The sequence below is a fragment of the Camellia sinensis genome, chromosome 9, assembly GCF_055761805.1.
Source record: "Camellia sinensis isolate YWXY chromosome 9, ASM5576180v1, whole genome shotgun sequence".
NCBI lineage: Eukaryota > Viridiplantae > Streptophyta > Magnoliopsida > Ericales > Theaceae > Camellia > Camellia sinensis.
The window spans coordinates 13,287,533-13,314,599 of NC_138969.1; the positions used below are offsets into that span (position 1 = coordinate 13,287,533).

General features: G+C 40.8%; 1 protein-coding gene across 1 annotated transcript in view; it reads left to right on the forward strand.

Annotated features, from left to right (window-relative positions):
- The first annotated feature begins 1,322 nt into the window (after positions 1 to 1,322).
- LOC114269122 (uncharacterized) overlaps positions 1,323 to 27,067 on the forward strand; it is a 44,630-nt gene continuing 18,885 nt past the window's right edge. The window contains exons 1-5 of the mRNA XM_082888789.1: positions 1,323 to 1,445; positions 1,876 to 3,394; positions 3,512 to 3,630; positions 3,914 to 4,058; positions 4,320 to 4,375. Coding sequence (XP_082744915.1) covers positions 1,323 to 1,445; positions 1,876 to 3,394; positions 3,512 to 3,630; positions 3,914 to 4,058; positions 4,320 to 4,375 — 1,962 coding nt within the window. The remainder of the gene's footprint in view (positions 1,446 to 1,875; positions 3,395 to 3,511; positions 3,631 to 3,913; positions 4,059 to 4,319; positions 4,376 to 27,067) is intronic.

Here is a 27,067-nt window from a genome sequence, read left to right on the forward strand (position 1 = left end):
CCCATGAGAGATGATATTAAAAAAACAATCCCTTGAGATTCGAGGGGATTTACTGTTTTACCCTCTATTATCCTACTTAATTTACTTACTCTACTTGATTGGTATGATCTTTTCTAAGAAAGAATTTTTTATTTTATTTATTCCACATTTTTTTACTAAACCATTCTTTCTATCAAAATAATTCAATATTTTAATAATTTTTAATATAAAAATATAATAGTATAACAATATTTATACTAAAAAAAATTATATTAAAAAAATGAAATAGTACCAAAAATATATATATTTATGAAATATAATTTTTAATATTAAAATATAATTTTTTAGAAATTTGAATAGGAAAATAAAGTATAACATATAAATAAATTTGTTTTTATTTATAAAATTATAAAAATAATTTCCATTTTAATCATAATTTTATTTTTTCATTTTTAATAATTTTATTTTTTAAATTTGATAGGCATTTGGAAAATATTATAGGTCCCAAATTTTCTACAAAAAAAATAATCAAATGTCTCACATGAATGTGAAGTCCACAAAATATGAATCCCACACCTATGTGAGATATTTAATCATTTATTTAATAAAAAATTTGATATTTCTAACATTACCCTATTAATTTAGTAATTCACAAATCAACATGGCAAACAATGAAAAGAAATTGTCAACTCTATTTAATGCTCTAACCTGCTACAAACAAGCTTTGTGTACTTATACAAAAAAAAAAAAAAAAAAGATGTGAAATGGTCATCTCCACACCATACTTTGCCGCCAGTTCGTCTATCTTCTTCTGGAAGCTTATTGCCTTCTTTAAAACAAGTTTTTGGAGCTTTTGGTCTCTTTGTGAACCATTTTTCTTCCTTTCTTTTATTACACCTCTACCTTTTTGAACCATTTTTCTTCCTTTCTTTTATTACACCTCTACTTCCCATTTCAGAGGAGTTAAAGCTGCAAATTCCATTTCAGAGAGAAGGATTTTAAAGCTTCTGCAACTACCTGTAAAAATTAAAAGGTATATTAGAAAAATCAAGCAAAGACATGTTTTATTTCTTTCTCTTACTTATTTCTTTCCCCTCAAGTTTAATAACACCAACGAAGTGCTGTTACTTTGATTTCACATAACTTTCATATAATAATCATAAAGGCTCTGTTTGTTTGAATTTTTGAAAATTTGTTTTATTTTTCAATTAATTTCACAAAAAATTTTAACACAAAAAATTTAATGTCATCCTAAAAAAAATTAATTTCGTATCATAATCATAAAGGCTCTGTTACTCTATTTTTTTTTTTTGTACATACATATGCTCCTACAGGTATAAATAATGTCTTCCTCAAAATCTACTAGCAAGGAAAAGCAGAAGGGAAAAGGAAAATCTGTAGTACTACGTCCAGCGAAACCTCAAGGAATTGAGTTTGATGATAAACCATTGTGGAATCATGTTAAGGTTCTTAGCATACCAGTAGGTGGGGGATGAAATAGATGTTGGTCCTGCAACTATTGCAATAAGAAAGTAACAGGTTCATATTCAAAAGTCAAGGCTCATTTGCTGAAGATTTCTAACTGTGGAGTGGAAGCCTGTAAACCTATAAAGGATGATGTTTTTGAAACACTCAAAAAGGAGCATGAAGTGGCAGAAAAAAAAAAGAGCTCAACAACATTTAGATGCAAGAAAAAAAACAGATTATGTATCTCTACCTGAAGGATCAGACTTGCTTCAAAACAAAAAAAGAAAGGGTTCAATTTCAGGACCTTTGGCAGCTGCATTTAATGTGGCAAAAAGAGACATTGCTGATAAACAAGCTGCTCGTATGTTCTATGCCTCTGCTCTGTCATTCAATTTAGCAAGGTGTCCTTATTTTAGAAAATATTCATAGACCTTGGCAAACAGCAAACTATCTGGTTATTCTCCCCCAACATATGATACGTTGCGGACAACATTACTTGCACAAGAAAAGGCACATGTAAATAGAAAGCTTCAACCCATAAAAGACTCATGGAAAAAGAAAGGAGTATCCATATGTTCTGATGGATGGTCAGACAGACAGAAGAGGCCGCTTATAAACATAATGGCAGCATCTGTTGGTGGAGCAATGTTTGTGAAAGCAATTGATGCAAGTGGAAATATAAAAGATGCAGATTATGTTGCAAACATATTTCTATCAGTGATTGAAGAAATTGGGAAGGAGAATATTGTTCAAATTGTTACAGATAATGGATCTAATTTTAAGGTTGCTGGGTTGACAATTGAAAATAAGTATCCTCACATTTTTTGGACACCATGTGTAGTGCATAGTCTGAATTTGGCATTAAAGAGTATGTGTGAACCCCCCCAAAATTCATCTCAACATTCTGCATGTAAATGGATAGCCAACTTGGTCACTGATCTTCATAATATAAGAAATTTCATAGTGAATCATAGCTTGCCAAATGCCATTTTCAAAAGTTACACAAATTTGGAATTACTAAGGGTTGCAGAAACAAGGTTTGCATCACACATTGTCATGGCTAAACGTTTGAAGGAAGTAAAGCCAGCATTAGAGAAGATGGTGATGGATGCAGGATGGAAGATTTATAGAGGAGGTGGAAAGAATCCAGTGGATGCTAAAGCTCGTGAGGTGAAGCAACTCATAGTAAATGATGTTTGGTGGGATGACTTGGACTACCTTTTGAGTTTTACAGAGCCTATTGTTGACATGCTAAGGGCTGTAGACACTGATGCTCCTATGTTACATTGTATATATGATATGTGGGACACTATGATAGAAAATGTGAAAGCAATTATATTTGAGCATGAAGACAAAGATCATCTCATAGGACAATCGGATTTTTTTGACAAGATACATGAAATTTTAGAAGCTAGATGGACCAAAAGCAACACACCTCTACATTGCATAGCTCATTCCTTGGTCCCTAAGTATTATCATGAGTCTTGGCTTCAAGGTGGAAGTAATGGCATTCGGCGATTTGCCCCGCATGAAGATGAAGAAGTGTCTACTAATAGGAGCAAGTGTTTTGAGCGACTGTTTCAAAAAAATACAACTCATCTGCGAAATGTTTATGTTAAATATGGTGCTTTTTCAAGTGGATCAGGCTATTTCAATCAGCCACATGTTATTGAAGCAAGAATGTATGAGGAGCCAATCTCTTGGTGGGCTAATCATGGTGCTTCAAAACCATTGTTGCAAGGGTTAGCATTTAAGTTGCTGTCACAACCAGCTTCTTCATCATGTTGTGAGAGAAATTGGAGCACCTATGGTCATATTCATAGCATCAAAAGAAATAGGTTGGCAAGTAGTAGAGCTGAAGATTTGGTCTTTGTGCATTGCAACATAAGGATGTTATCAAGAAAGAAAAAAGAGTACAAGGAAGGGCCTTCAAAGTATTGGGATTTATGTAAGTTTTCTAATTCATTAATCTTGTTCTGTTTCTTCTACTAATTAAACTTAAACACTGTTTTTATTTTTTATTTTTTATTTTTTGGATTAGTTATTGACTTTTGCATGATTGTAGGTGGAGATAGGTTTGACATTGATGGACCTCCAATTGAGTTTGCAGAACTTTCCATCAATGAACCTGAGTTGGAGCTTGTGACTTTTGATAATGTAATGGAGGATGTTCACCCTGATGATGTTGGTCATGGTGAAGACTTAGATGCATAACTTTTGGACTAGCTTCATTTGATCTTTTGCATTTTCATATATTGATGTTTATGTTTATGTAAAAGACTATAATCTGTTTTCTTCTCTTTTTTTTTAAAATTTTTTGACATTTTGTGCTGTGATGGAGATGATCAGTCAACTAGGAATAGTTGACTTGACATACAAAACTTATATTTTTGTAAATCTAAATTTGATCATCTCAATCAACTTGAAGGTAGTTTTTTTTTGTCATAATGTTTATATTTGTATGCAGAGGAGGTTTTATTTATGGGACACAATCAGAGATATTTGTGGGAATTATGTTGTGAATCAATGTGTTGGTATAGTTGCTAACATGTTTAAGGCTAAAGAATTGAAGAGCTTAGAAGCTGGATATCATTGGATGATCAATCTTCCCTGTCAGTTTCAAGGATTCAATATCAATAGTTTGATTAAGGATTTTACTAAGGAGCTTTGACATCATTCACAATTTGAATTTCTAATATGCTATGCTGTAATTATAATGATATAGAATATTATAGGTGTGGTCAAAGTCATACACATTTTAAACTTAAGTAAGCATCCATATCTTTTCCTTGTCTTTTTTTGCTTTAATTTATATTTTATACACAATGACTTTTTTATTTATAGCCTACAAACTGATGGTGATAATTATGCAGCTAAAATGGTGAAAGAACATGTGAATTGTGGGAGGTTGGAAGCACTAATCAATCAGGTATGTGCCTAGGTCCTACATTCATTTCATAATAAATTACTTTTTTTTTTCTTCTATGTATTTTTTTAGACTTTAACAATCTGGTTATTGATCATCATGATGCATAGATTATGTAGTTAGTTAGTACAATATAAAAATTCTACTAATATTTTATGTGCCGTGTCCCCGTATCCGTATCTACTTTTTGGACACTTTTTAGCCGAGTCCCTGTATCCTTATTTTCACGAATAGGCGAATCTGACACCTAGACACATACCCGTATCCGACACCCGCACCCGCGCCCGTGTAACTTGCCACACACCAGATATAAAACTAGCAGCACACAACACTCAATTCAGCAGCAAACAACAAAATATAGAGGGCCAAAACCAGACCAACTTATCTCTGCCACACACTAGATATAAAACAAGCAGCACACAACACTTACTTAAGAGACAGCAAAAACTGAGCAGAACAAGACTTACTAGATGAACTACCAACAACTCTAGACCATCCATCCAAACCCAATCAAACCTGGTCTGATTTAAATTAGACAAAAGACCTTCACCCCACCTGAATCTAGAGCACATGCTCACTACATTTTGAATAACAAACCTCTGAAGTACTGTACCTTACTGCAATTGATCTGGTAGAGATTGGACACTAAATTATGGACTGAATAAATGCCATTTGGACCACAAAGCTACCTGCAACTTAACTTGTTCACAGAGTTCTTGGAGATCAGGAATAGCATCCTTTAATAAGCATTGGTTTCTCAACTTCCAAACTGACCATAAGACTACAGAGGGAATAATCTGCCAAACTTTGAGTACCCAAGACTTGCATTTGGACCTGCCACCATACCACCACTGCAGCAGGCCTTCTACAGAACCTGGAATAGCCCAAACCTGGTCCCACCACTCTACCATGTGAGACTAGCACTTCCATACCAGAGGACACAACAGTAGCACATGTTCAACAGGTTCCAGCTCAGCTTGGCAAAAAACACACAGATTACTAGCACTCAAATGAAGAGCCCTGATTCTTTGAAGATAGGATGAGGTTTTAACTCTACCACGCCAAGCCAACCAACAGAAAAACTGTATCTTTGGAGGGGCCAATCTCACCCAGACCCCTGCTGGGACTACCAGACCATTCCCACTAGCTGCAGCCTTCCACCTCCACGCAGAGGCAACTGAAAACTGCCCTCCAGGGTTTGATTCATATTTGTCTCGAATTAATATCTAACTGAAAAATCTAGAAATTCCCTAGATGTTGATTTGTGATTATGTATCAATTTTAAGCAGTGTATAACAATCCCAATCAAACAATCAAAACAAATCGATACAACAATTTTATGTGAAAAAATCACAATTGGACACCTCCAATTGTGATAAAAAAAAACCACGGGCAACAGCCACAAAACAATCCACTAGGAAGATATAAAGGAATTACACAGGTATACTCTCAATTACCTAGCTGTAGACGTCCCCGAACGTCCCGGAAGGGAATCCCCCGTTTTGTTCATTTGGACTCACTACAGTTCGGACTCTCAAATTGTCACGGTTCTTAATCTGATCTCATAATGTGCGATGTGAGATTGATAAATCACCAAAGAGTCCAAATCCGGCAAATCGTTTTGAAAACAGATTTTTAGAAAGAAGTGCCAAACATGGACTACTTTACCAGATACAGAATCGCCACCTAAATATTTATTTTGGGAGATTTAGGAAACCCTGACTCGTGCCTAAGGCCACGTGTCCGTCATCACCAAAGTTGTCTCGGCTCGAGAACTTGGGTACGATAAGGGAAGGTCAGCTATGAGCACCCCCGCTCGCCCGATCAAAGATCGGCCTCTACTAAGCATGATATGTTGTTTTTGAAAACACATGTGCTCTTATTCCGATTATTTAACCTAGAATTACTATGTGATGCGCACAACATACAAGTATAGACTGGATTGCCTAAGTTAGAACAAAGCATCGCATATTCGTTTGTTTTGGAAAAATGGATTGAGGTTTGTTACTCGCAAGTAGGCTAAAACAAGGGTTTCGACGAATTATTCCAATTCAAGCAACCCAACCTTCTCCCACAGGCATTTAGGCAGGTATATCATATAAGCAGTTAGCCTCATGACAAGCATGCTTTCATGTTAACACTCATATACATGCAAGATGCTAAAGCATAAACACTCACAGTGTACTTCGAGCCAAAACAAAAACTAGTTAATAATCAATACATGATCCCAGTTTATGTTAAGATGGCTAATGCAACACATGCAAAATGCAACTAAGATAGGCTCGGCTATTCTAAGATGGCATGTGAGATGCTACAACTAACAGGTATTCAATTTGGAATTGAAATACAATGCAGTTAGTATGATGCGCCGAGCCCGGTGCATGCAAGACATATAAATGATGCAAACATGCATAGCATAAGGATGCTAATTGAAATATGCCCTAGTACTAACCATCATAAGCGGTTAAATAAAAGGGAGAAAGACGTGGGGTTAGAAGACATGCATCACACACACGCACACTTATTACAAAGTTGTGCTCTCTCGGAGGGTCCGAATAAATAATACAAACCGAATAAATAACAGCTACAGCTAATTATTACACAATTCTTAACTAATTAAACAAATTAATTAAGCTATGGGAAGAGGGATGAATGCATGCTTGGTCGGCTTCGCCCGGAAATCCATTGACATGCCTCATGTTGCCTCTGTTTGCACTGTTTTGTTCCTTTGAAAATTGCACAAGTCTCCAAAACACTTCTGATCCACCTCATGGATGCTGTGAGAGGCCATCGGCCAAGAGGGGTGGCCATCGGCCACTGGAAAATGGTCATCGACCAGTTGTGAGGATATCGGCTAAGTATGGTTAGTCGGTCGGCACTTAAAAAAGTCGACCGGCTATTTATTCCTACAGGATCCTGTTTTGCTGCAGCAGAGGGCAAACAAAGCATGGCAATGCATTTACCAGACAATGTTTGCACAACCACACTCTCTATCATGTTTAAGACTCCAGGGAGTGTAGTTCTTCAACCCTCGGACCATCAATCACGTATTTCAATGCATGATGGCCAAAGAAGCCAAGTGTGCAACTCAATATGGAATGAAATGCATAAAACACATAAAGAGCCCCAACTTCTATCATGATTGATCTAGAGGCAAGGGATGCATGCTCAATGCTATGCAACCTAAGCATGCAAACAAACTAATGCAAAATGAGTATGCTAGCAAGCAATATGCAATAGATATACAACCTAAATATGCAAACATGCAACCTAGCATATACAATGCTATGGACTATATGGCACACACAATGCTATATGAATTATGGCATGCTCAATGCAACTAACCACCTAACATACACAATGCAAGGAGTGACATGGCATACACAATGCTAACAACATAACATGCACAACACATTGTAACATGGCATACACAATGCAAGATGGACTTAAACTAAAATGAATGGGCCTCAGCCACACTCAAATCAGTGGCCAAACATGATGAAAACAAAGCAATGACACACATGCAAACATGCAAGAATGCAAGGGACCAAACCTAAAGCATAACATGCAACTCTACCAAAGCATGGCAGGGATGAAATATAGTGTACAATGGGACTTTTTCTAGCTCTGAAATGACATGCAAGATTGTCCCGAAACATGCAAACACCTCAGTATATGCATGCGATGGACCTCAAAACTCAAAGTTAAGCATGGATATTGAACTACAGGCATGCAAAACAAGCATCATTCGACCATGAGATCCAAAAACAGAGCTAAGGCAGTCCAAAACATGCACAAAATCAATTTAAGACAAGGCCAAAAACAGAAACAAGGCATGCCAAAATATGACCCAAAACCCACTGGAACTCAGTTAACACATGCTAGAATGAGGTGCTTCTTTGAAAGGCTATGCAAGGGGTTACTCTACACATGGAAGATAGACATCAAAAATGGCAAAACCACCTCTGAAAAGAGGTTATGAGGGCCCTAAAACTCATCAAAAAGGGCCTGAAAGGGGGGCTAGGAAGCATGCAAGTGAAGGCTCCTTTGAAAGGCCATGAAGAGGGTTACTCCACACATGCAAGATGGACACTTAACATTGAAAAACCACCTCTGGACAGAGGTCATGCAGGTCATAAAACTCACAAATAATAGCCTGAAACATGGCTTGAAAACATGCAAATAGGGGCTCCTTTGTAAGGTCAAGAAAGCTAGTAAACAAGACAAGGGGTGAGAGGATCACCCCTCTCTGATTTTGATGCTCAAAAACACATAATAACCACTGAAAATTCACTGGATTTCAGTAGTCAAAAGGGCCAACAAAGCTCAACACAAAAGCCCTAATGCATGGCTCAAAACAAGGAGAAATGAAGCATGCAAAGGGGGTAGGTGACCCCCAACAGAAAAGAGGTCTTAAACAAACATGCTAAGAAGCTTAAAAAAAGACTTTTTTCAGTTTATGACAAAGCCCAAATATGCTTGCAAATGGAGCTAAGATGTGAAGCAAAATAATGCTTAAAAGGGGGAAATAAGTGTTACCCTTGTAGAGAAGACTTCCAACAGCTTCTGGACCAAAGTAGAAAACCTTCAACCTCTAAAAACCAGCTCCAAGGTGCTTGGATGGATGGTGGAAGGGTTAAGCTAAGGGTTGGTGTGCAAAGGGCCAAGAACTATGGAGTATTTGAGCACAAAAGAGAGAGATATAGAGAGGTGTATATTGTATGCCTTAGAAGCAAAGTCTGAACCCTTGCAATGGAAGAGGACCTCTTCCTTTATAGATCAAGGAGACTAAAGCTTCTCGAAGAAGCCAAGAAGCAAGGCCAAAGATCCTCCATACACGTGTATGGAGGATCCAGTCTGTGCCCTCCAGCTGGCACAACTGGCATCCATTCAGTCCGTAGAATACGCAGGAAGGCCACCGGGCAGAAAAATTGTTCAGCCGGCTACTATAAATGGTCGGCCTGCTACTTATTTGGTCGGCCAGCACATTGTTCTGGTCAGCCGGCACATTGTTTGGTCGGCCAGAAAGAAAAATCTGCTCTGTAGGTCCAACTTCAAACGGGCATAACGCCTTCATATGAACTCCTTTTCAAGTCATTCTTGTGTCCAAATTGACGCCTCGGAAGTAAGCTTTCCAATGGCACCAGCCTTGCATCAAAATTCCAACTATGAAAAAAGTTATGCTTGTTTTGGTGAAGATTTCTCAGTTTCGGTCCAACCGGGATGATGCCCAACTTCAACCAATCATATCTCCCCCATCCGGACTCGACCTTAGGAGATTCTTGAGTGAAAAACGAAGCCCCAGAAGTCTTCTTTCCAACGGAGGTGGCCTCATAGCTTAACTTCAAGTGCATAGACAGATAAGCCTGATTTAGCAAGGACCGCCTGACTCTCTTTTAGCGATTCATGCCCAACTTCTTTCTCAACTAAGTTTCTTCTCTCCACTCCTCTTTTCTTCAACTCTGAACCTCCGAAAAAGGTGTTTTGAAAGATTTTTCAAAGACTTCATCTCTCTTTCATTCATTTCCACTTTGTCCTTGCTCGGTTTACCGAAAAACGCATCATTTAGCAAAATGCGAGCCTCGGAACATCGTAGGAACTTTATTTCAAAAATATTTTGAAAGAGAGGATTTTAAGATCCAAAATTTTTTGGTCCAACAATGGGGTGTGAGGTTTGGATTTGATGCTCTCCTTGCCAAAGAAACTGACCTTTTGCATAGCATAGCCTACACATCTTTCACCACCAAAGAAAACAATCAATAGCGCCCAAGTCTTAAGGGTGGTCAAAAATAGGGTGTCTATACTAGCGAATCCACGCCCGAATTGTACCAACCTCTATGTGCCTCTTTCAATCCCGTCTTCACCTCGGAATTGTCTTGACGATGAGCCACTCCGGAATCCACCAAAACTTCAGGCTCGAATTCTTCAGAATCCACTGAAAAATAACTCTCTCTTTTGTGTAGAACCAACAAATAATCTTTTGATGTATACTCTTTAAACCATGAGTTGAATATTCAATCAAAACATCAAAGAAAACTAGCAAAATATCCCCAGATATAAACCTTAAAATCCAAAAAGAAGGTCTGGAGGACTTGTGCAAGTTTTGGGAGAAAACCAACTACTTATAGAAAACCAAAGTAATCCTAGTTTTGGAAGAAAACCAATTCCTTATAGAAATCCGCGAATCTATGTTCGCGCGGTCCGCTCGAGCGTGGGAATTCCCGCTCGAGCGGAGGCTTCAAAATTATGTGATTCATATAGGCTTCACGCTCAAGCGGAAGTTTCCACGCTCGAGCGGAGAATCCCACCATCCAGTACTTTTTCTGGCGAAATGGAGATGCTGTGAGCTTGCAATCCCCGCTTGAGCGTCTCTTGTCCCGCTCGAGCGGGACGACCAAAATTGGAAAATCTGGGACACTAGATCCTGTAACAACCTCGGTTTTGATCCATGGAAATTGACAAAGGCACGATTCGGGTTGGATTCGCATCTAATAAACTCATAGCCTCACTGAAATAAAAGGTGCGAAAACAAATACAACTGAAAGGAGTTTTGTCAAACGGAGTTGCCAAAAATAAAACCTAACAATCTCCCCCTTTGGCAATGCCGTGACAAAACACACCTAACAAATAAAATCCTAAACACCCCAACCCATTACAGCCAACAAAAGCCAACATCTTTCTCAAGGTCATGATTTGCAAAACAGTTATTAGTGCCACAATCTCCAAAACAACTATTAGTCCCACAAGAGAATATGAAAAAGCAATAGACATATGACACGATTATCTTGAAACATGAGATGGAAAACATGAATAGATGAAAACTAAGACTTACGAAAAACAACTCTCAAACAACAAAAGCAAGATCATAAACCACACAAGCAATAATATGACGATGTAAATACCAGGAACATACAAGAAGGGCAAACAGTGCATAGCAACATGCAAAACATATAGCCAATCTCCCTTACCAAACAAATCAAAGTGTTCATGCTAAACAACTCTTGCAATGAAAAACCAAACTCCCTCTCACTAAAAACAATCACAAACACTGAAAACAGAGAACAAAAAGAAAAAGACAAAAAATAATATGGTGGAGCAGGTAAGGAATTTCAGATTAGTACCTTAAAACACACAAGATTATCCAAGAAGTACAATTACTAGTAAACACAATCTACACAGTCTATAGAAGATTCCCCATGAAAGAAAGTGATGCATTATGTGAAAAGCATAGATCCCATGATAAAAGTGTGTGTGTGACTCTTGGAGTTCGACAAACACTAGGTTCAATCCTGGTAGTGATCTGAAAGTTGGACCTCCGACAAGAGAATCTAAGCACAACTAAGGAAAGTCAAACCACTAGGAATCAAGGGGTATTTGGTGAGTAAAGGCGGAGGCTCCCCTTCAATCAATGAATCTTTTTTTTTTTTTTTTTTTGTGCACATTTTTTCTTTCTTTTGCATATTTTTTCTTCTGCTTTTTCTTTTTCTTTTTTCATTTTCTTTTGCACACTCATTGGCGGTTGACACGCTCAAGAGTATGGAAACCAAACCAAAGAAGCATGGATATAATAAGGATGGCCTGGTTGGTGACTCTGAGGTAGCCTTTTCCTCATGGCTGGACTACAAAGAATAGAGGGGAAAGCCGTGGAGATGCAAAAAGATGGAGGGTGGTTAAGAGACTCAACATCACCCATGATATGCTAGTATAGGTCAATTCCTCTAGAAACGCAAAAGATCAATTACAGAAGTCCATAGAGAAAAAATAATCACTAAGGCGGAAGACTCCGATATTTGCTAATCCAAGAGTGTGTACAGAATGAGACATACTAATCAAAACACACACTCCAAAATGAGTAATGACCACAGAAAGCACACATATATTAACATGTAATGGATATTCTTATCAATTCCAATATGTACCAAGGACCACTCAAAAATTTCAAGCTTGCAAAACCATACTAAGAAAATCTTTTTGGAATTTTTTTTTTTCAAAAATAAAGCAAGACAAAAAAAAATGAGCAAGCACACATGTAATGACAAAAAAAAAAAAAAAAACACACAGAAATCCAAAAACTGAAATGACAAAACAAATTAATACAAGTCAAGTTTTCTCACCCAAACTGCTTTAGTACGAACAAAGTTGTGAGAATTGCAATTCTTGGGTGGTGTCTTGACGTTGTGGTTCCTTTCCCCTGCAATGGGAACCCGTCTCGACTTGGCTTCCAATTTCCAATTTTTAGGTCTAGGCAAAGACACTCTCCCATGCAACTTATAACAATAAGGGCGAATATGACCATACATACCACAATGATGACCAATAAAAACCGGGTGTACCTTCTTTTCTTTTACCTTACCAACTCTAGGAAGTTTGAGAAGTCCATCCTTATGTTGAATTTTTTGTTCTCTCTTTCCTTGAGTTCTTGTATCATGAGATGTTGATGCACTCTGTTTTTGCTCTTTCTTACCACCAAAGCCAATGCCACTCTTGTCTGAACAAATTTGTTGAGACCCAATAATATTGTCCAAAGTCTTTGATCCTCTGTTCCAAAGACCAATGGTAGCCATAGCACACTTGAGTTCTTCCTCTTTCTTGATCATAAGTTCTTCCAAAGCAACTTGAGACATCTCGAGAGTTTCAATTTTTTCTTCATATGTTGCATAGGTTTGCTGTAGCTCATTCCTCTCTGTCTCACAAGTCAAGAGTTTTGTACAAAGAACTTGTCGATCATTAGCTATCTTGATGGTATCAATCCTAGCCTCGGAAATCTCCTCTTTAAGTTTGACATTCTCACTTTCACATGCGTTGAGTTTCATAGTGAGTTTGTCATTCAATTTGGATAACTTAAGAGATTCCTTATACAACTTTTCATAAGCTTTCTCAAACTCTTCATCATCACTTCCCGAGGATTCATCATCAGTGGCATTCTCAACTGGACTCTTCGGAGACTCTGTTCGTCTTTCAGTTTCGAAAGCCGCCATGAAAGCAAGGAATTGTTTATGTCCCTCTTCGCCTTGATCTTCATTGTCACTTTCATCTTCATCAGATTCTGATTCATCATCCCAAGTGATGGCGAGGACTTTCTTCTTCTTCAAACGAGTGGGGCATTCTGAAGCAAAGTGGCCAAATCCTTGGCATTCATAGCATTGGATTCTTTCAGAGTTCCCTTGTATCTTTCCTTTCTCCTTCTTGACTGTAGAATTAATTTTGAGTTTATCCTTGCCTTTAGATTTATGAGTATGAGTAGATTCCAAAAGTTTAGGATTCTTTTTCGAAAAATATTTTTTAATTTGTTTTATAAAAGCATCTGTAATCTTGAAATTTATCTCATAATCCTCATCAGAATCCTCTCTAACTCTATGAGCACTACTAAAAGCAATATCTTTTTGTTTCTTTTTGAAATTCCTATGTGCCTCATAAGTTTGGAGATTTCCAACTAACTGATCCAGCTTGAGGTTGTCAACATCTTGAGCCTCCTCAATAGCTGTAACTTTTGATTGGAACCGATCGGGCAAGGATCTCAAAATTTTTCCCACAACTTTGGATTCTGGTATTTTTTTCACCTAAATTGAAGCTGGAATTTACAATGTCACTCAACTTCGCATAAAATTCATCAAATGTCTCACTATCTTTCATTGAAAGGTTTTCGAAACTAGACGTGAGCCTTTGAAGTTTTGAGCATTTAACAGAAGGAGTGCCCTCATGAATAGTTTGTAAGATATCCCAAGCCTCTTTTGCGACTTCACAATTGCAAATTCGACTAAACTCTTCAGGTGTGACAGCGCAAAAGAGAGAATTGATAGATTTAGTATTCCAGCTACTATTTTGGTAATCAATTGTGTCCCACTTTTCAATTGGTTTAGGGAAAGTTACTCCATCAATGGTAATTGTTGGTTCGGTCCACCCATTCACAGTAGATTGCCAAACTTTTTCATCTATAGATTTCAAAAACGATCTCATCCGAGCTTTCCAAAAAGAATAATTGGATCCGTCAAGTAGGGGTGGTCGAACCATAGAATTTCTCTCACAAATTGAATCCATTATCACAAATCAAACAAGATCTCGTTCTAAAAGATATATTTAAAAAAAAAAATAGAACGACCTGCTCTGATACCAATTGAAAAATCTAGAAATTCCCTAGATGTTGATTTGTGATTATGTATCAATTTTAAGCAGTGTATAACAATCCCAATCAAACAATCAAGACAAATCGACAGAACGATTTTACGTGGAAAAATCACAATTGGACACCTCCAATTGTGATAAAAAACCACGGGCAACAGCCACAAAACAATCTACTAAGAAGATATAAAGGAATTACACAGGTATACTCTCAATTACCTAGCAAATCCATGCCCGAATTGAACCAACCTCTATGTGCCTCTTCCAACCCCGTCTTCACCTCGAAATTGTCTTGACGATGAGCCACTCCGGAATCCACCAAAGCTTCAGGCTCGAGTTCTTCAGAATCTACCGAAGAATAACTCTCTCTTTTGTGTAGAACTAACAAATAATCCTTTGATGTTGTAGACGCGCCCGCGTGAGGCGCTCGTGCTACAGTTCGGACTCAATTTGTGTCACGGTTCTTAATCTGAACCAAAGAGTCCAAATCCGGCAAATCGTTTTGAGAAAACAGATTTTTAGAAAAGAAGTGCCAAACATGGACTGTTTTACCAGATACAGAGTCGCCACCTAAATATTTTTTTAATGGGGGATTTAGGAAACCCTGACTCGGTGCCAAAGGCCACGTGCCCGTCATCACCAAAGTTGCCTCGGCTCGGGAGCTAGGGTACGATTGGGGAAGGTCAGCTGTGAGCACCCCCTCTCGCCCGATCCGAAGATCAGCCTCTACTGACTGTGATATCCGTTTTTGAAAACGTTATGTGTTCTTATCCCGATTATTAGCCTAGAATTACTATGTTATGCGCACAGCACAAAAGTATAGACTAGATCGCCTAATTTGGAAATAAGCATTGCATATCCGTTTGTTTTGAAAAATGTTTTGGAATTTGCTACTCGCAAGTAGGCTGAAACACGGATTTCAATGAGCTATTCCAACTCAGACAATCCAACCTTCACCCACAGGCATTCAAGCAGTTATATCACATAAGCAGCTAGCCTTATGGTAATCATGCTATCATGGCAACACTCACACGCATGCAAGGATGCTAAAGCAAAAGAACTTACAGAGTACTCCAAGCCAAAACAGAAACTAGTTAGTAATCATATGCATGATCCTAGTTCATGTTAAGATGGCTAATGCAACACATGCAAAATGCAACTAAGATAGGCTCGGCTAATCTACAATGACATGTGAAATGCTACAACTAACACGTATTCAATTTGAAATTAAAATACAAATGCAGTTAGAGTGATGCACCGAGCCCGATGCATGTAAGACAAATGTGTGGATGCACGCATGCATAGCATAAGGTATGCTAATTTAAATATGTCCTAGTCTACCATCATAAGCGGGTAAATAAAAGGGAGAAAGAAGTGGGGGTTGGAAGACATGCACACACGCACCCACACTTATTACACAATTGCCTTCACTCGGAGGGTCCAAATAAATATTACAGTCCGAATAAATAATACTAAATTAATTATTACAAAATTTCTAATCTAATTAACAAATTAAATGCAAAGAGAAGATGGCCGCAGCCCCCGCCTCGGGATGCGTGAGTGATGCATGCTCGGATTTATCTTGCCCCGAAAGCCCGTACCATACCACTGCTGCCTCTGTTTACACTACCCCGCTTCTCTAAAAACTGCCAAAATCCTGGGACAGGTTCCCTGAACCCTGTAGGACACCATCGGCTGAAGGGAATACACACCGGCCACGGAACTTATCCATCGGCTGGGGTTTCATATTATCGGCCACCAATCCATGGCCGGTCGGCACTCTACAGTGCCGGTCAGCAAAAACTCCCTGCAGAAACTGGTTTTTGACAGCAACAAGGACAGACAGTGTATGGCATGGAATTTCAAGAAAATATATGCGCGGGCACACTCCCTATCATGCAAGGGACTCAAGGGAACATGACCCTCAACCCTCGGGGCCATCAATCATGCATTTTGATGCGTGATGGCCTAAGGAGCCAAGGTTGCAATTCAATGAAAATGCATGCAACATATAAATGAATACCAAAACCCTATCATGCCAAAGTCAAGGGCCTCGGTGACCGAGAGTTGAGACGCGTTACATCACTTGTAGTATGAACACTTCTCCCCCCCTCACACTTGGTTTGACACCCCAAACCAAGCAATGCAATGCATGTTATGCAAACATGGCTCGAAAATGCAACGTATCACTAAAATGCAAAGCATGCCAAATGTAATGCAACATATCATGGCAAGCATGCAATGTTCCTAACATGCAATGCTACAATGCAACTCATCATGCAATGCTAATATGGTACAATGCAAGCATGCGATTAGAGGCAACAAGTCACGCATACAACCATGTCCGAGAAGGGACTTAGACTGAAATGGGAGGCCTCAAACACTCCCCAAAACAGTGGCCAAAAGTGTCTCAAGTGATGGACAAAATGCACTACAAGCATGCAAGTCAAAAGGGGCCCAAGGCTAAGGCATAACAACAGGGCACTCCACTACCACTAACCCAAACAAGCATGGCATGAACTATACAACCCAAAAACAGAATTTTAGCATGCAAAATAGCTCCAAAACCCGCTGGTATGGCAACCTTAAAATGACCCAAACACATAGGCATACACAATGCACATGTCAAGGCATGAAAACACAACACTTCAAGGCATTGAAAGAGACACAAAGGACAATGTAAGACCACATTATATGGACTGGAATATGATCTCAACTAATGCCAAATGATGATAATAGGCCAAGCTAGGCATGTTAATGATCCACACACTCAAGGCTCATGATCCAAAATGCAAAGCAACTATATCAAGCATGCTAAACAAGACCAAATCAGTGGCCAACAGACCTCATGCATGACAAAATATGGTCAAGAACTTCACAAAGTGAAGCCAAAATATGAGAGCATGGTAGTCAAAAGTCATGATGCATTTCTAGGCACAAACAAGGGAATACAAAGCAAGTATGTTAAGCATGCAAAGGGCCACCAATCCGACCAAAAACAGAGATAACATGTGACCTAAATAGCACCAAAAACATCTGATATGGAGCCAAAAACAACCAAGCATATATGCTACCCTTATGAGCCCAAAACATGCACAAATGAGACACAGAGGGAGAGGGGTGTCCCTCCCCTATACAAGACTTCAAACCATCTTCTTCACCACTGAAAATCCACTGGATTTCAGTGGTGAGAAGGCTAATACAACAAAGCAAATAAGGCTTAAAGAAAAAGACACCAAAAGGGGCCAAAAGAGACCTAAGAGGGGGATTTCGACCCCCAATGCCAAAACACCCTTAATGAAAGTTCTTAATCATGAAAATATAAGACTTTTTTTCGTTATACACAAAGCTCAAATCAATATGCAAGATAGGTCAAAAGCCAATATAAGATTGGGAAAAATAAAGCAAGAAACTCACCCTTGAAGAACACTTCAAGAACAGTTGGTCCAGCCACTTTTTTCTGACCAAAATCAGTCCAAAACCTTAAGAATCAACCCTCAATGTCTCTCAAGCTCGAAACAAGGTGTGGTGGTGTGTGTCTTAGTGCAAAACTAAGGTAAATGCACTTTTAGGCCACAAAACACACACAAGGGAGGAGAGAGAGTAAAATATATAGAGAGAGGGTGTATATTTCAGATATATATATGTATAAGCTCTGGTTTTTCTTTCAAAACCACCAACCCTTGACAAAGGCAGAAGATGGGTCCTTATATAGGCAAAGGGAAATGGTTTAAGCTTCTCAAAGAAGCGAAGTGAAAGGGCAAAGGGGGCAAAGGAGTCAAGGCTTCTTGAGGAAGCTAGGACAGCTGGCCAAGCTTCCTCAAGAAGCTTGGCCAAAGGGTTCAACCTTCCAGAAGGAAAAGGGGTGCAAAGGCTCAAAACAGCCACTTCATGCACGGGGAGGAGTGTTGGTGCATTCCAGCTGGCACAGCTGGCATGCACCAAGTCTGAAGGGTGCAAAAGAGTCACACGGACCAGCAAAAAAAAGGTCACCAGCCAAAACAAAGTGCCGGTCGGAAAAATATAGTGCCGACCGGCCATTGGTTTTAAGAAACCATTGCCGGTGGCACCAATAAACGGCCGGTGATGTGAGGGGACAGCCGGTGGGGTGTGGGAATGGCCAACAAGCCATTCCCTGCCTTTCAAGGCGAAAACACAAGTATTTGGTGCAAAACCAGACACCAAAAAGTCGAGTCGAGAGATCCTGAGGCGAGGCGCGCAGCCGATACCTCCGAGAACTCGAGACGAACACAAGCACGGATGATCACCGAGTGTTCCAACGGTAACGTCCAAGTCTTGAGGACGGTCAAAAATGGGGAGTCTACAGTTGCCCCTCTTTGACAGAACTCGAAAGTCATAACAATGACGGGAGTGAATGTCAAAGCCCAGAGACGACCCATTTTTGACAAGGCCGAAGACTTAGACAGACATGTAAGACAAGCATGATATGTGCCCGAAGGCAGGGGCAAAATGCAAGACAATGCACAAAGCCGAACATAACTTATGATCATGCAAAGAAAGCTGTAACGAAGCCCACATGCAACAGTTTTAAGCTAGCATACACCGAACTACACTATACTGCAGAAAGGATGTAAGAGAATTATACGATTCTCGATATGTCTCACTCGGAGTATACCATACCTGTCCGGTTCGTCAGGTTACACCAGCCTTAAATGAACCGTACATACAATATCGTGCCTACAAAGAAAACAAACTTAACAGGTACAATGTGATTAACAACATGCATATTAATGTAATTGAAAATGCGTAACAACGCAAAGCAAGTGGGAAGCATAACAATGCTGTGAAGGCACAGACATGTAAGTGGAGCACGCGGTCTACGCAGGCAATGAAATTGATCATAAGCATGCGGTCTACGCAAGCAATGAAATTGGTTTCAAACATGCGGTCTACGCAAGCAATGAATTTGAACATAAGAATGCGGTCCACGCAAGCAGAACATGCGGTCTACGCAAGCAAAACATGCGGTCTACGCAAGTAATGAAATTGATTACAAACATGCGGTCTATGCAAGCAAAACATGCGGTCTACGCAAGTAATGAAATTGATTACAAACATGCAGTCTACGCAAGTAGCGTAATTAATTATAAACATGCGGTCTACGCAAGTAATGAAATTGATTACAAACATGCGGTCAATGCAAGCAAAACATGCGGTCTACGCAAGTAATGAAATTGATTACAAACATGCGGTCTACGCAAGTAGCGTAATTAATTATAAACATGCGGTCTACGCAAGCAAAACATGCGGTCTACGCAAGTAATGAAATTGATTACAAACATGCGGTCTACGCAAGTAAAACATGCGGCCCACGCAAGTAATGAAATTGATTACAAACATGCGGTCTACGCAAGTAGCGTAATTAATTATAAACTTGCAGTCTACGCAAGCAAAACATGCGGTCTACGCAAGTAAAACATGCGGTCTACGCAAGTAATGAAATTGATTACAAACATGCGGTCTACGCAAGTAGCGTAATTAATTATAAACATGCGGTCTACGCAAGCAAAACATGCGGTCTATGCAAGTAATGAAATTGATTACAAACATGCGGTCTACGCAAGCAAAACATACGGTCTACGCAAGTAATGAAATTGATTACAAACATACGGTCTACGCAAGTAAAACATGCGGTCTACGCAAGTAATGAAATTGATTACAAACATGCGGTCTACGCAAGTAGCGTAATTAATTATAAACATGCAGTCTACGCAAGCAAAACATGCGGTCTACGCAAGTAATGAAATTGATTACAAACATGCGGTCTACGCAAGTAGTGTGTATGAGAAGAGTTGAATGTACACATGTAAGTAAAAACATGTTATTCACGATGCTGGAATGTAAAGTACTGTAACACAGCATAATTGAAGCGATTTGTGGAATCCACAAGACATGAAAAGGATACGGGAAGGGACATTCTTCATACGTACCGAGCATCGCTCGTAGAAGTTGTGGCCTGAGGTCAACTCGAAGGTTCACGTTTCAAAAGTGTGCTTTCCTGCATTGTCTCGAGTGATGAAGGTGCCAAACCATGTAGTTGACCTGAACAAAGGTGCGGAAGGTGCATTGACCGCAAGGGGAGTTTTACTGGTATCAATTCCGACACTTTGCTACCCTGCCATTCTATGCTTTACGTTCCTTTTTACTGGTAGTTCAAGCACATTGCACTGCCTCGGGCAGGTTTTATTCTTTCTCAAAATTACATATTTTGCAAAACACGTGATGGGAATGAAACGACCATTTTGTTCAAAAGATGTTGCATTTGTAAATTTTCTATGCATCGCATCGCAAGGTATCACACCACAATGTGAACGAAATTGAACCTGTTTTGAACATTGAGTACTTGCATCGTAATAATCAGGTAGTGAACCGACTTACAACTCGATAAGCAAAACAAGGCATGATATAACCAATCAAGTGTGAGTACAACTCGATAAACAAATCAAAGACTTAAAGAGAGTGAAATACAACTCGATAAGCAAATGTACAATAACTCGATAAGCAGACAAGTGTGACTCCGCAAGAATCGATCACCGGGGGAGGGGGGATTGGAGGTGGTGGAGTTCCCCAATCCCTAGCATAAACAGCTCAGGGAACAAGGAGGAAGACCATCGGCCAGGGGTAGAGGCCATTGGCCACAAGAAATGGCCATCGACCAGAAATTTGTTCGGTCGGCAAAAAGTGATGGCCGGTCGGCACAATATTTGGCCGGCCGGCCATGAATGAAGGAATCACCAGAATGTTGACACCTGCCCTCCACCCAACCTTATCTCCTACAAAAGACCTCAGCTTCGTAGTTTTTCTCAATTCCACACTGATTTGCTCTAATGGAAGAGTTTCTTGCTCAAAATCTCACAGCTTGGATTGCTAGCTTGGATAGCTTGGAAAAGTTGAATTTCCGTGGTTTCGACATAAATGCACTATTCACTTTGGGTCGTACCCCGTTGCACCTTCTGTTTCTCCATGTCGCGGCGAGGTTTTGGAATCCGGTGACGCATGTCTTTAGCTTCGCTGGGCAAGAGATATGTCCTACCTTCGAAGATTTCCGAGCCTTAATAGAGTCCGAGCGCGACGAGGAGCTCCTGCCCCAACTTAATTTTGGCCATGCCCAATCCTTAGGGCAAATGTGTGGACTCATTATGCGTGACGCTCGGTCTCTAATTTGTGACGGGATGCTGGATATTTCGAGTGTGATCGATTGGTTTTCTAATGCCGGTGATCGCAACAACCATCATTGGCAAGGCTTCCGGCGACACGCCCTTTGTTTGTGCATGCTATCTCATTTTCTATTTGTCTCAGGCTCCGGAGGGTCTAGTGTCCGGCTGACCGAGGTTGCCCAAGGCTTGAAAGAGGGCAAGAGCTGTATTGCCATGACTCTGGCTGAGACGTTGATGGGCTTAGATGCCTTTTATCGTCGTGAGACGACCAGATTAGCAGGGAGTCCACTACTACTACAGGTAATGTTTCCTACCCAATCTCACATATGTATTGCTCACATCACTCGGCCCTCAAGCTCGATTTTTCTCACAAAAACCCTATTCTCACTTTTCTCTCATCGTACATCTCTCTATTCTTTATTCTCTCATTTTTCATCCCTTCCCAGTTATGGTTGATTGACAAACTGCAGGTTGTGGACTCTTGCCCAGCATATTCAGCTCACGGCTACTTCTTCCGACACCGTCTAGTCAATGCCCTTGATGAGGGATGGTGGTTCTCTTGGATGTGCCGCTTGTCCGCAGACCGTATTGCTTGGCGGTGCCCTTGGCTCAGCCTTCCGGCAATGAGTTACAACATGTCCCGGCAGACTGGGATTCAATTGATTGGTCTCACTCACTGTGTATTCTACTTCCCATTCCGGATTCGACGCCAATTTGGCCATGATCAGACCTGCCCGCCAGAAGGGATAGAGTATCCTGCTACATTCCCAGCCCGAGGCGCACAGCTTGCTCGGTAGGCCAGAGCGTGGAGGACAAGAGAACTCCTGGCCCCCGCTCCTACTTTTAGTTGCACTTTGTCTGATGAGTGCTTGGATTGGCTCAATGAAGAGGCACAGGAAAGGCCCAGCTTGGCATCAGAGGCTTCGACCAGCTCTGGGAGGGGGCGCAGGAACACCTGACTTGACTATGCCCCGGATTTATTGCTTTATTAGTACTTTCAAGTTTTCTTTATGAATGTGATAAAAAGCAACTTCGATTGTATGCAAGAGTAGGAGAACTCTATTTTGAAATCAATGAAATTGAAGGTTGTGGCACTGAAAATTTTCCGCTTTGATCCAAAAATGGTCTTAGTTGTAAAAAGATTAATTTGAACAAAGTCAACTTTTATTAAAACTTTTCAGAATCATTTTCGATATGGATCAGAACTGGACACGCCTAAGATCTGTCACTGAGATGCACAACCCCAGATCCCTGCAACTGGAAAGTTGCCCCTAGTCTGAAGAGTACCGCGGCACTGCATGGCAACGGAAAGTTGCCCCTAGTCTGAATAGCACTGCACTGGAGATTCCAATGGATGCTGATAGACAAAGATGACTGAGATGATCGAATGGACAAAGTTGATCGGGGAAAAGTTTATGACTGAACTTCAGAATGAAGTTGCCTACGTATCCCAAAGATGGGAATCAAGCCTTACGTAGTTCAGGCTTAGGTTCACTCGGGTATTTTCACTCTCCTTTTACGCTCTAACCTTTGCTAAGGTTGCCCTTTGCGGGTTTTCAACCTTGCGAGCTCAGTTTTTATATTTACTAATTTTTTGTGCTCTAACTTTTGCCTAGGTCGCCCTTTCGGGTTTTTGGCCTAGCGAGCCTCTCAGGGGTAATATTTCTTCAACTTGTCCATGTTGATCGGTTGGGAAAATTCCAGGCCATCTAGGTCCATCAGAACCACAACTCCACCTGACCAGATAGCTTTGATGTTGTAGGGACCAGTCCAATTAGGTCTGAACTAGCCCCTTGGGTCATGGATGGGAGCTCGGTTGTCCTTGAGCACCAAATCTCCTTCCTTTAGATTCCTAGACTTAACTTTCTTGTTGAAAGCCCGGGCAATTCTGCGCTGATAGCCTTGAACATGGTACAATGCTTTTAGTCTTCTCTTATCAAAGAGCATGAGTTCCTCAAATCTGCTCTGCTGCCAATCTACTTCGGCTATTTGACACTCAGCCAATACTCGCAATGACAGAACCTCAATCTCGATAGGTAGAACGGCCTCCATCCCATAAACCAATGAATATGGAGTCGCTCCGGTAGAAGTTCTAATTGAGGTCCTGTAGCCCCACAGAGCAAATGGCAGCTTATCTGGCCAATCCCGGTAGGTTTCCACCATCTTCTATAGTATGTATTTGATATTATTGTTGGCGGCCTCGACCGCTCCATTGGTTTGTGGCCGGTATGTGGATGACTTATGAAAAGCCACGTTCTATTTCTCCAACAAGTCAATCACTTCCTTCTTGAAGTGGGAACCGTTATCCGAAATAATCTCGTTTGGGACCCCGTAGCAGCAGATGATGTTGTTTCTGATAAACTTTGCGACGTGCGACGCCTTCAACATGGCATATGATTAGGCCTCGACCCACTTTGTAAAGTAATCTATCGCGACTAGGATGAACTCATGCCCATTTGACCCCTTTGGAGTGACAGCCCCGATCACATCAATTCCCCAAACTGAAAATGGCCATGGCGAAGTCATGTTGTACAGCTTCGACGGTGGGATGTTCATGCAGTTTCCATGGGTCTGACACTTGTGGCATCGCCGAACAAATTCGATACAATTCTCCTCCATGGTGGACCAGTAGTAACCCTGTCTGAGGATCTTCCGTGCTAGCATTACTCCGTTTATATGCGCATCGCATTCTCCCCCATGGATGGCCTCCATCAGGCGCTTCGATTCCTCGGTTTCAACACATAGCTTATGCATTCCCAGATGACCTCTCTTATACAGCTTACCCCCATAGATGATGAACTGAATGGCCATTCTTCTGATTGCCCTTTTATCCTTGGCATTTACACCTGGCGGATACGCTTCCTTCTCCAAGAAATTCCAAATGTCATAATACCAGGGGTTTTCGTCCTGAACCTCATCTATAGCAGCGATCGACTCATAGGCTGGCGTAAATTTCTGGTCAATGACGACTGGACGCATCTGGATTCCAAACGGGATGTCTATCATGGAAGATAGAGTTGCTAAAGAATCTGCGAACCTGTTGTTCTCTCTTGGAAGATGAGCAAAGTTTAGCTTCTCAAACCTAGGAATTAACAAGTCCAAGGTCTGGTGATACATCATCATCTTTTCTTCTTTGACCTTCTAATCTCCTTTTGGTTGAGACACAACAAGGTTTGAATCTCCGATGACGTCCAACCGTCTTGCTCCTAGTTCTAGGGCTGCTTCTAGACCGGCAATGCATGCCTCATATTATGCTTCGTTGTTCGAGACTTTGAACCGGAGTTTGAAGGCTAGAGGGATACAGGAATTGTCGGGTGCTATTAGCAACACTCCTATCCCATACCCATCCTGATTTGACGTCCCGTCAAAGTACATCGTCCAATACTCGTCGTCGATGTGCAAAATGGCTTCATCTGGGAATAAGTATTCAACTGCTTCACCTCCTTCCACTGGATGATCGGCTAAGAATTCTGCTACTACTCTTCCCTTGACTGACTTGCGTGTCACATATTTCAGGTCGAATTCGGAGAGCAACAACAACCAACGAGCTAGCCTACCCGTAAGTGCCGGTTTCTCGAAAAGATATTTGATGGGATCGAGTCGTGAAACCAACATTACGGAGTGAGCTAACAGGTAGTGACGCAGCTTCTTGGTAGCCCATACCAAAGCTAAGCAAGCCTGATCCAACGGCGTATAGCGAGTCTTATACTCTAGCATCTTCTTGCTCAGATAGTAGATGGCTCTCTCCACCTTGTCCTCTGACTCTTGCGCGAGCATACAACCCATTGTGGTCTCGGTCACTGAAAGGTATAATATCAACAGTTTCCCCGGCTCTGGCGGTGACAACACGGACGGGTTCTATAAATATTCCTTGATCTGTTCAAAAGCAGCTTGGCATCGGCCGTCCCATTGAAATTTCTTGCCTTTCTTCAGGAGACCAAAAAGTGGTTCACAAGTCAAGGTTAATTTTGAGATAAACCGTCTTATGAATTGCACTTTACCCAGAAAGCCTCGCACCTCCTTTTCAGTCCTTGGTGGTGCCATTTCTAAGATGGCCTTGATCTTTGAAGGGTCGACCTCGATGCCCCTTTGTGTAATCAGAAATCCCAGCATTTTTCCCGCTGTAACACCGAACGTACACTTCTGAGGATTTAGCCGCAGCCGAAATTCTCTGATCCTTTGAAAGAACTTTTGTAAGGCGGTGTAGTGGCCCTCTCTTTCCTTGGATTTGACAATCATGTCGTCCACGTACACCTCAACCTCTTTATGGATCATATCATGCAATATTGTGGTCACAGCCCGTTGATACGTAGCTTCAGCATTCTTCAACCCAAACGGCATCACTCTGTAGCAGTAAGTCCCCCATGGGGTGGTGAAAGCAGTCTTCTCCCGATCTTCAGGTGCCATCACTATCTGATTGTAGCCTGAGAAACCATCTATAAACGAGAGCAAAGCATGCCCCACTGTAAAATCTACCAACTCATCAATATGTGGCAAGGGAAAGTCGTCATTCGGACTAGCTCTATTCAAATCCCAGAAATCCACTCATACTCGAATCTTGCCATCCTTCTTCGGCACTGGAACAATGTTGGCCAACCAAGTCGGGTATTCGGATACTAACAGGAAGCCTGCGTCGATTTGCTTGGTGACCTCTTCCTTAATCTTGAGAGCCCAGTCCGGGCGGATCCTCCTGAGTTTCTGTTTGATCGGTCGGGCCTCGGGGTCAAGAGGGATCCGGTGCTGTACAATCTCAGGATCGATTCCAGGCATGTCTTCGTAGGACCACGCGAAAACGTCTTTGAAATCTTTTAATAAAGTGACTAAGCGCTCGCGTTCTTCCGAAGACAACATGGACCCGATCTGGACCAGCTGTGGGTCCTTCTCAGTACCAACATTCACAGTAGTGATTTCATCCATTAAGGGTTTAACAAATCTTTTCTGCTCTTGATTAATTAATCGTTGCAAAACCAGAGGAATTTCTTCCTCGTTGTTTTCATCAAAATTTTGAAAATCCTGATTTAAGCAATAAATCAAAGGCACAGAAAAATACTCAGAAACCACATCCACATCATTCTCATTAAATACTTCCAAGCCATCCGATTCTTCTATTACAACAGACTCAAAAGAGAAAGAAAATGACGACCTAGACAGGACTGTGGCATCCGGGTTATCACCCTCAGGAATACTGGACTCAGACTCAGTCGAGCTGGAACCTGATTCCGACTCACAAGACTCGGTGGAATCAGATTCCGGCTCACTACCTGACCCGGTGCTGCTTGGTAAAAATCCTTCTTCGTATTGCCAAACGAGAGAGGGTGCGATGGATGTATCCAAAATAGTTGATGGTAGGCCCGCAGCTGTTTCATTCTTGATCATGCATACCGAGAAGTTATCCCCC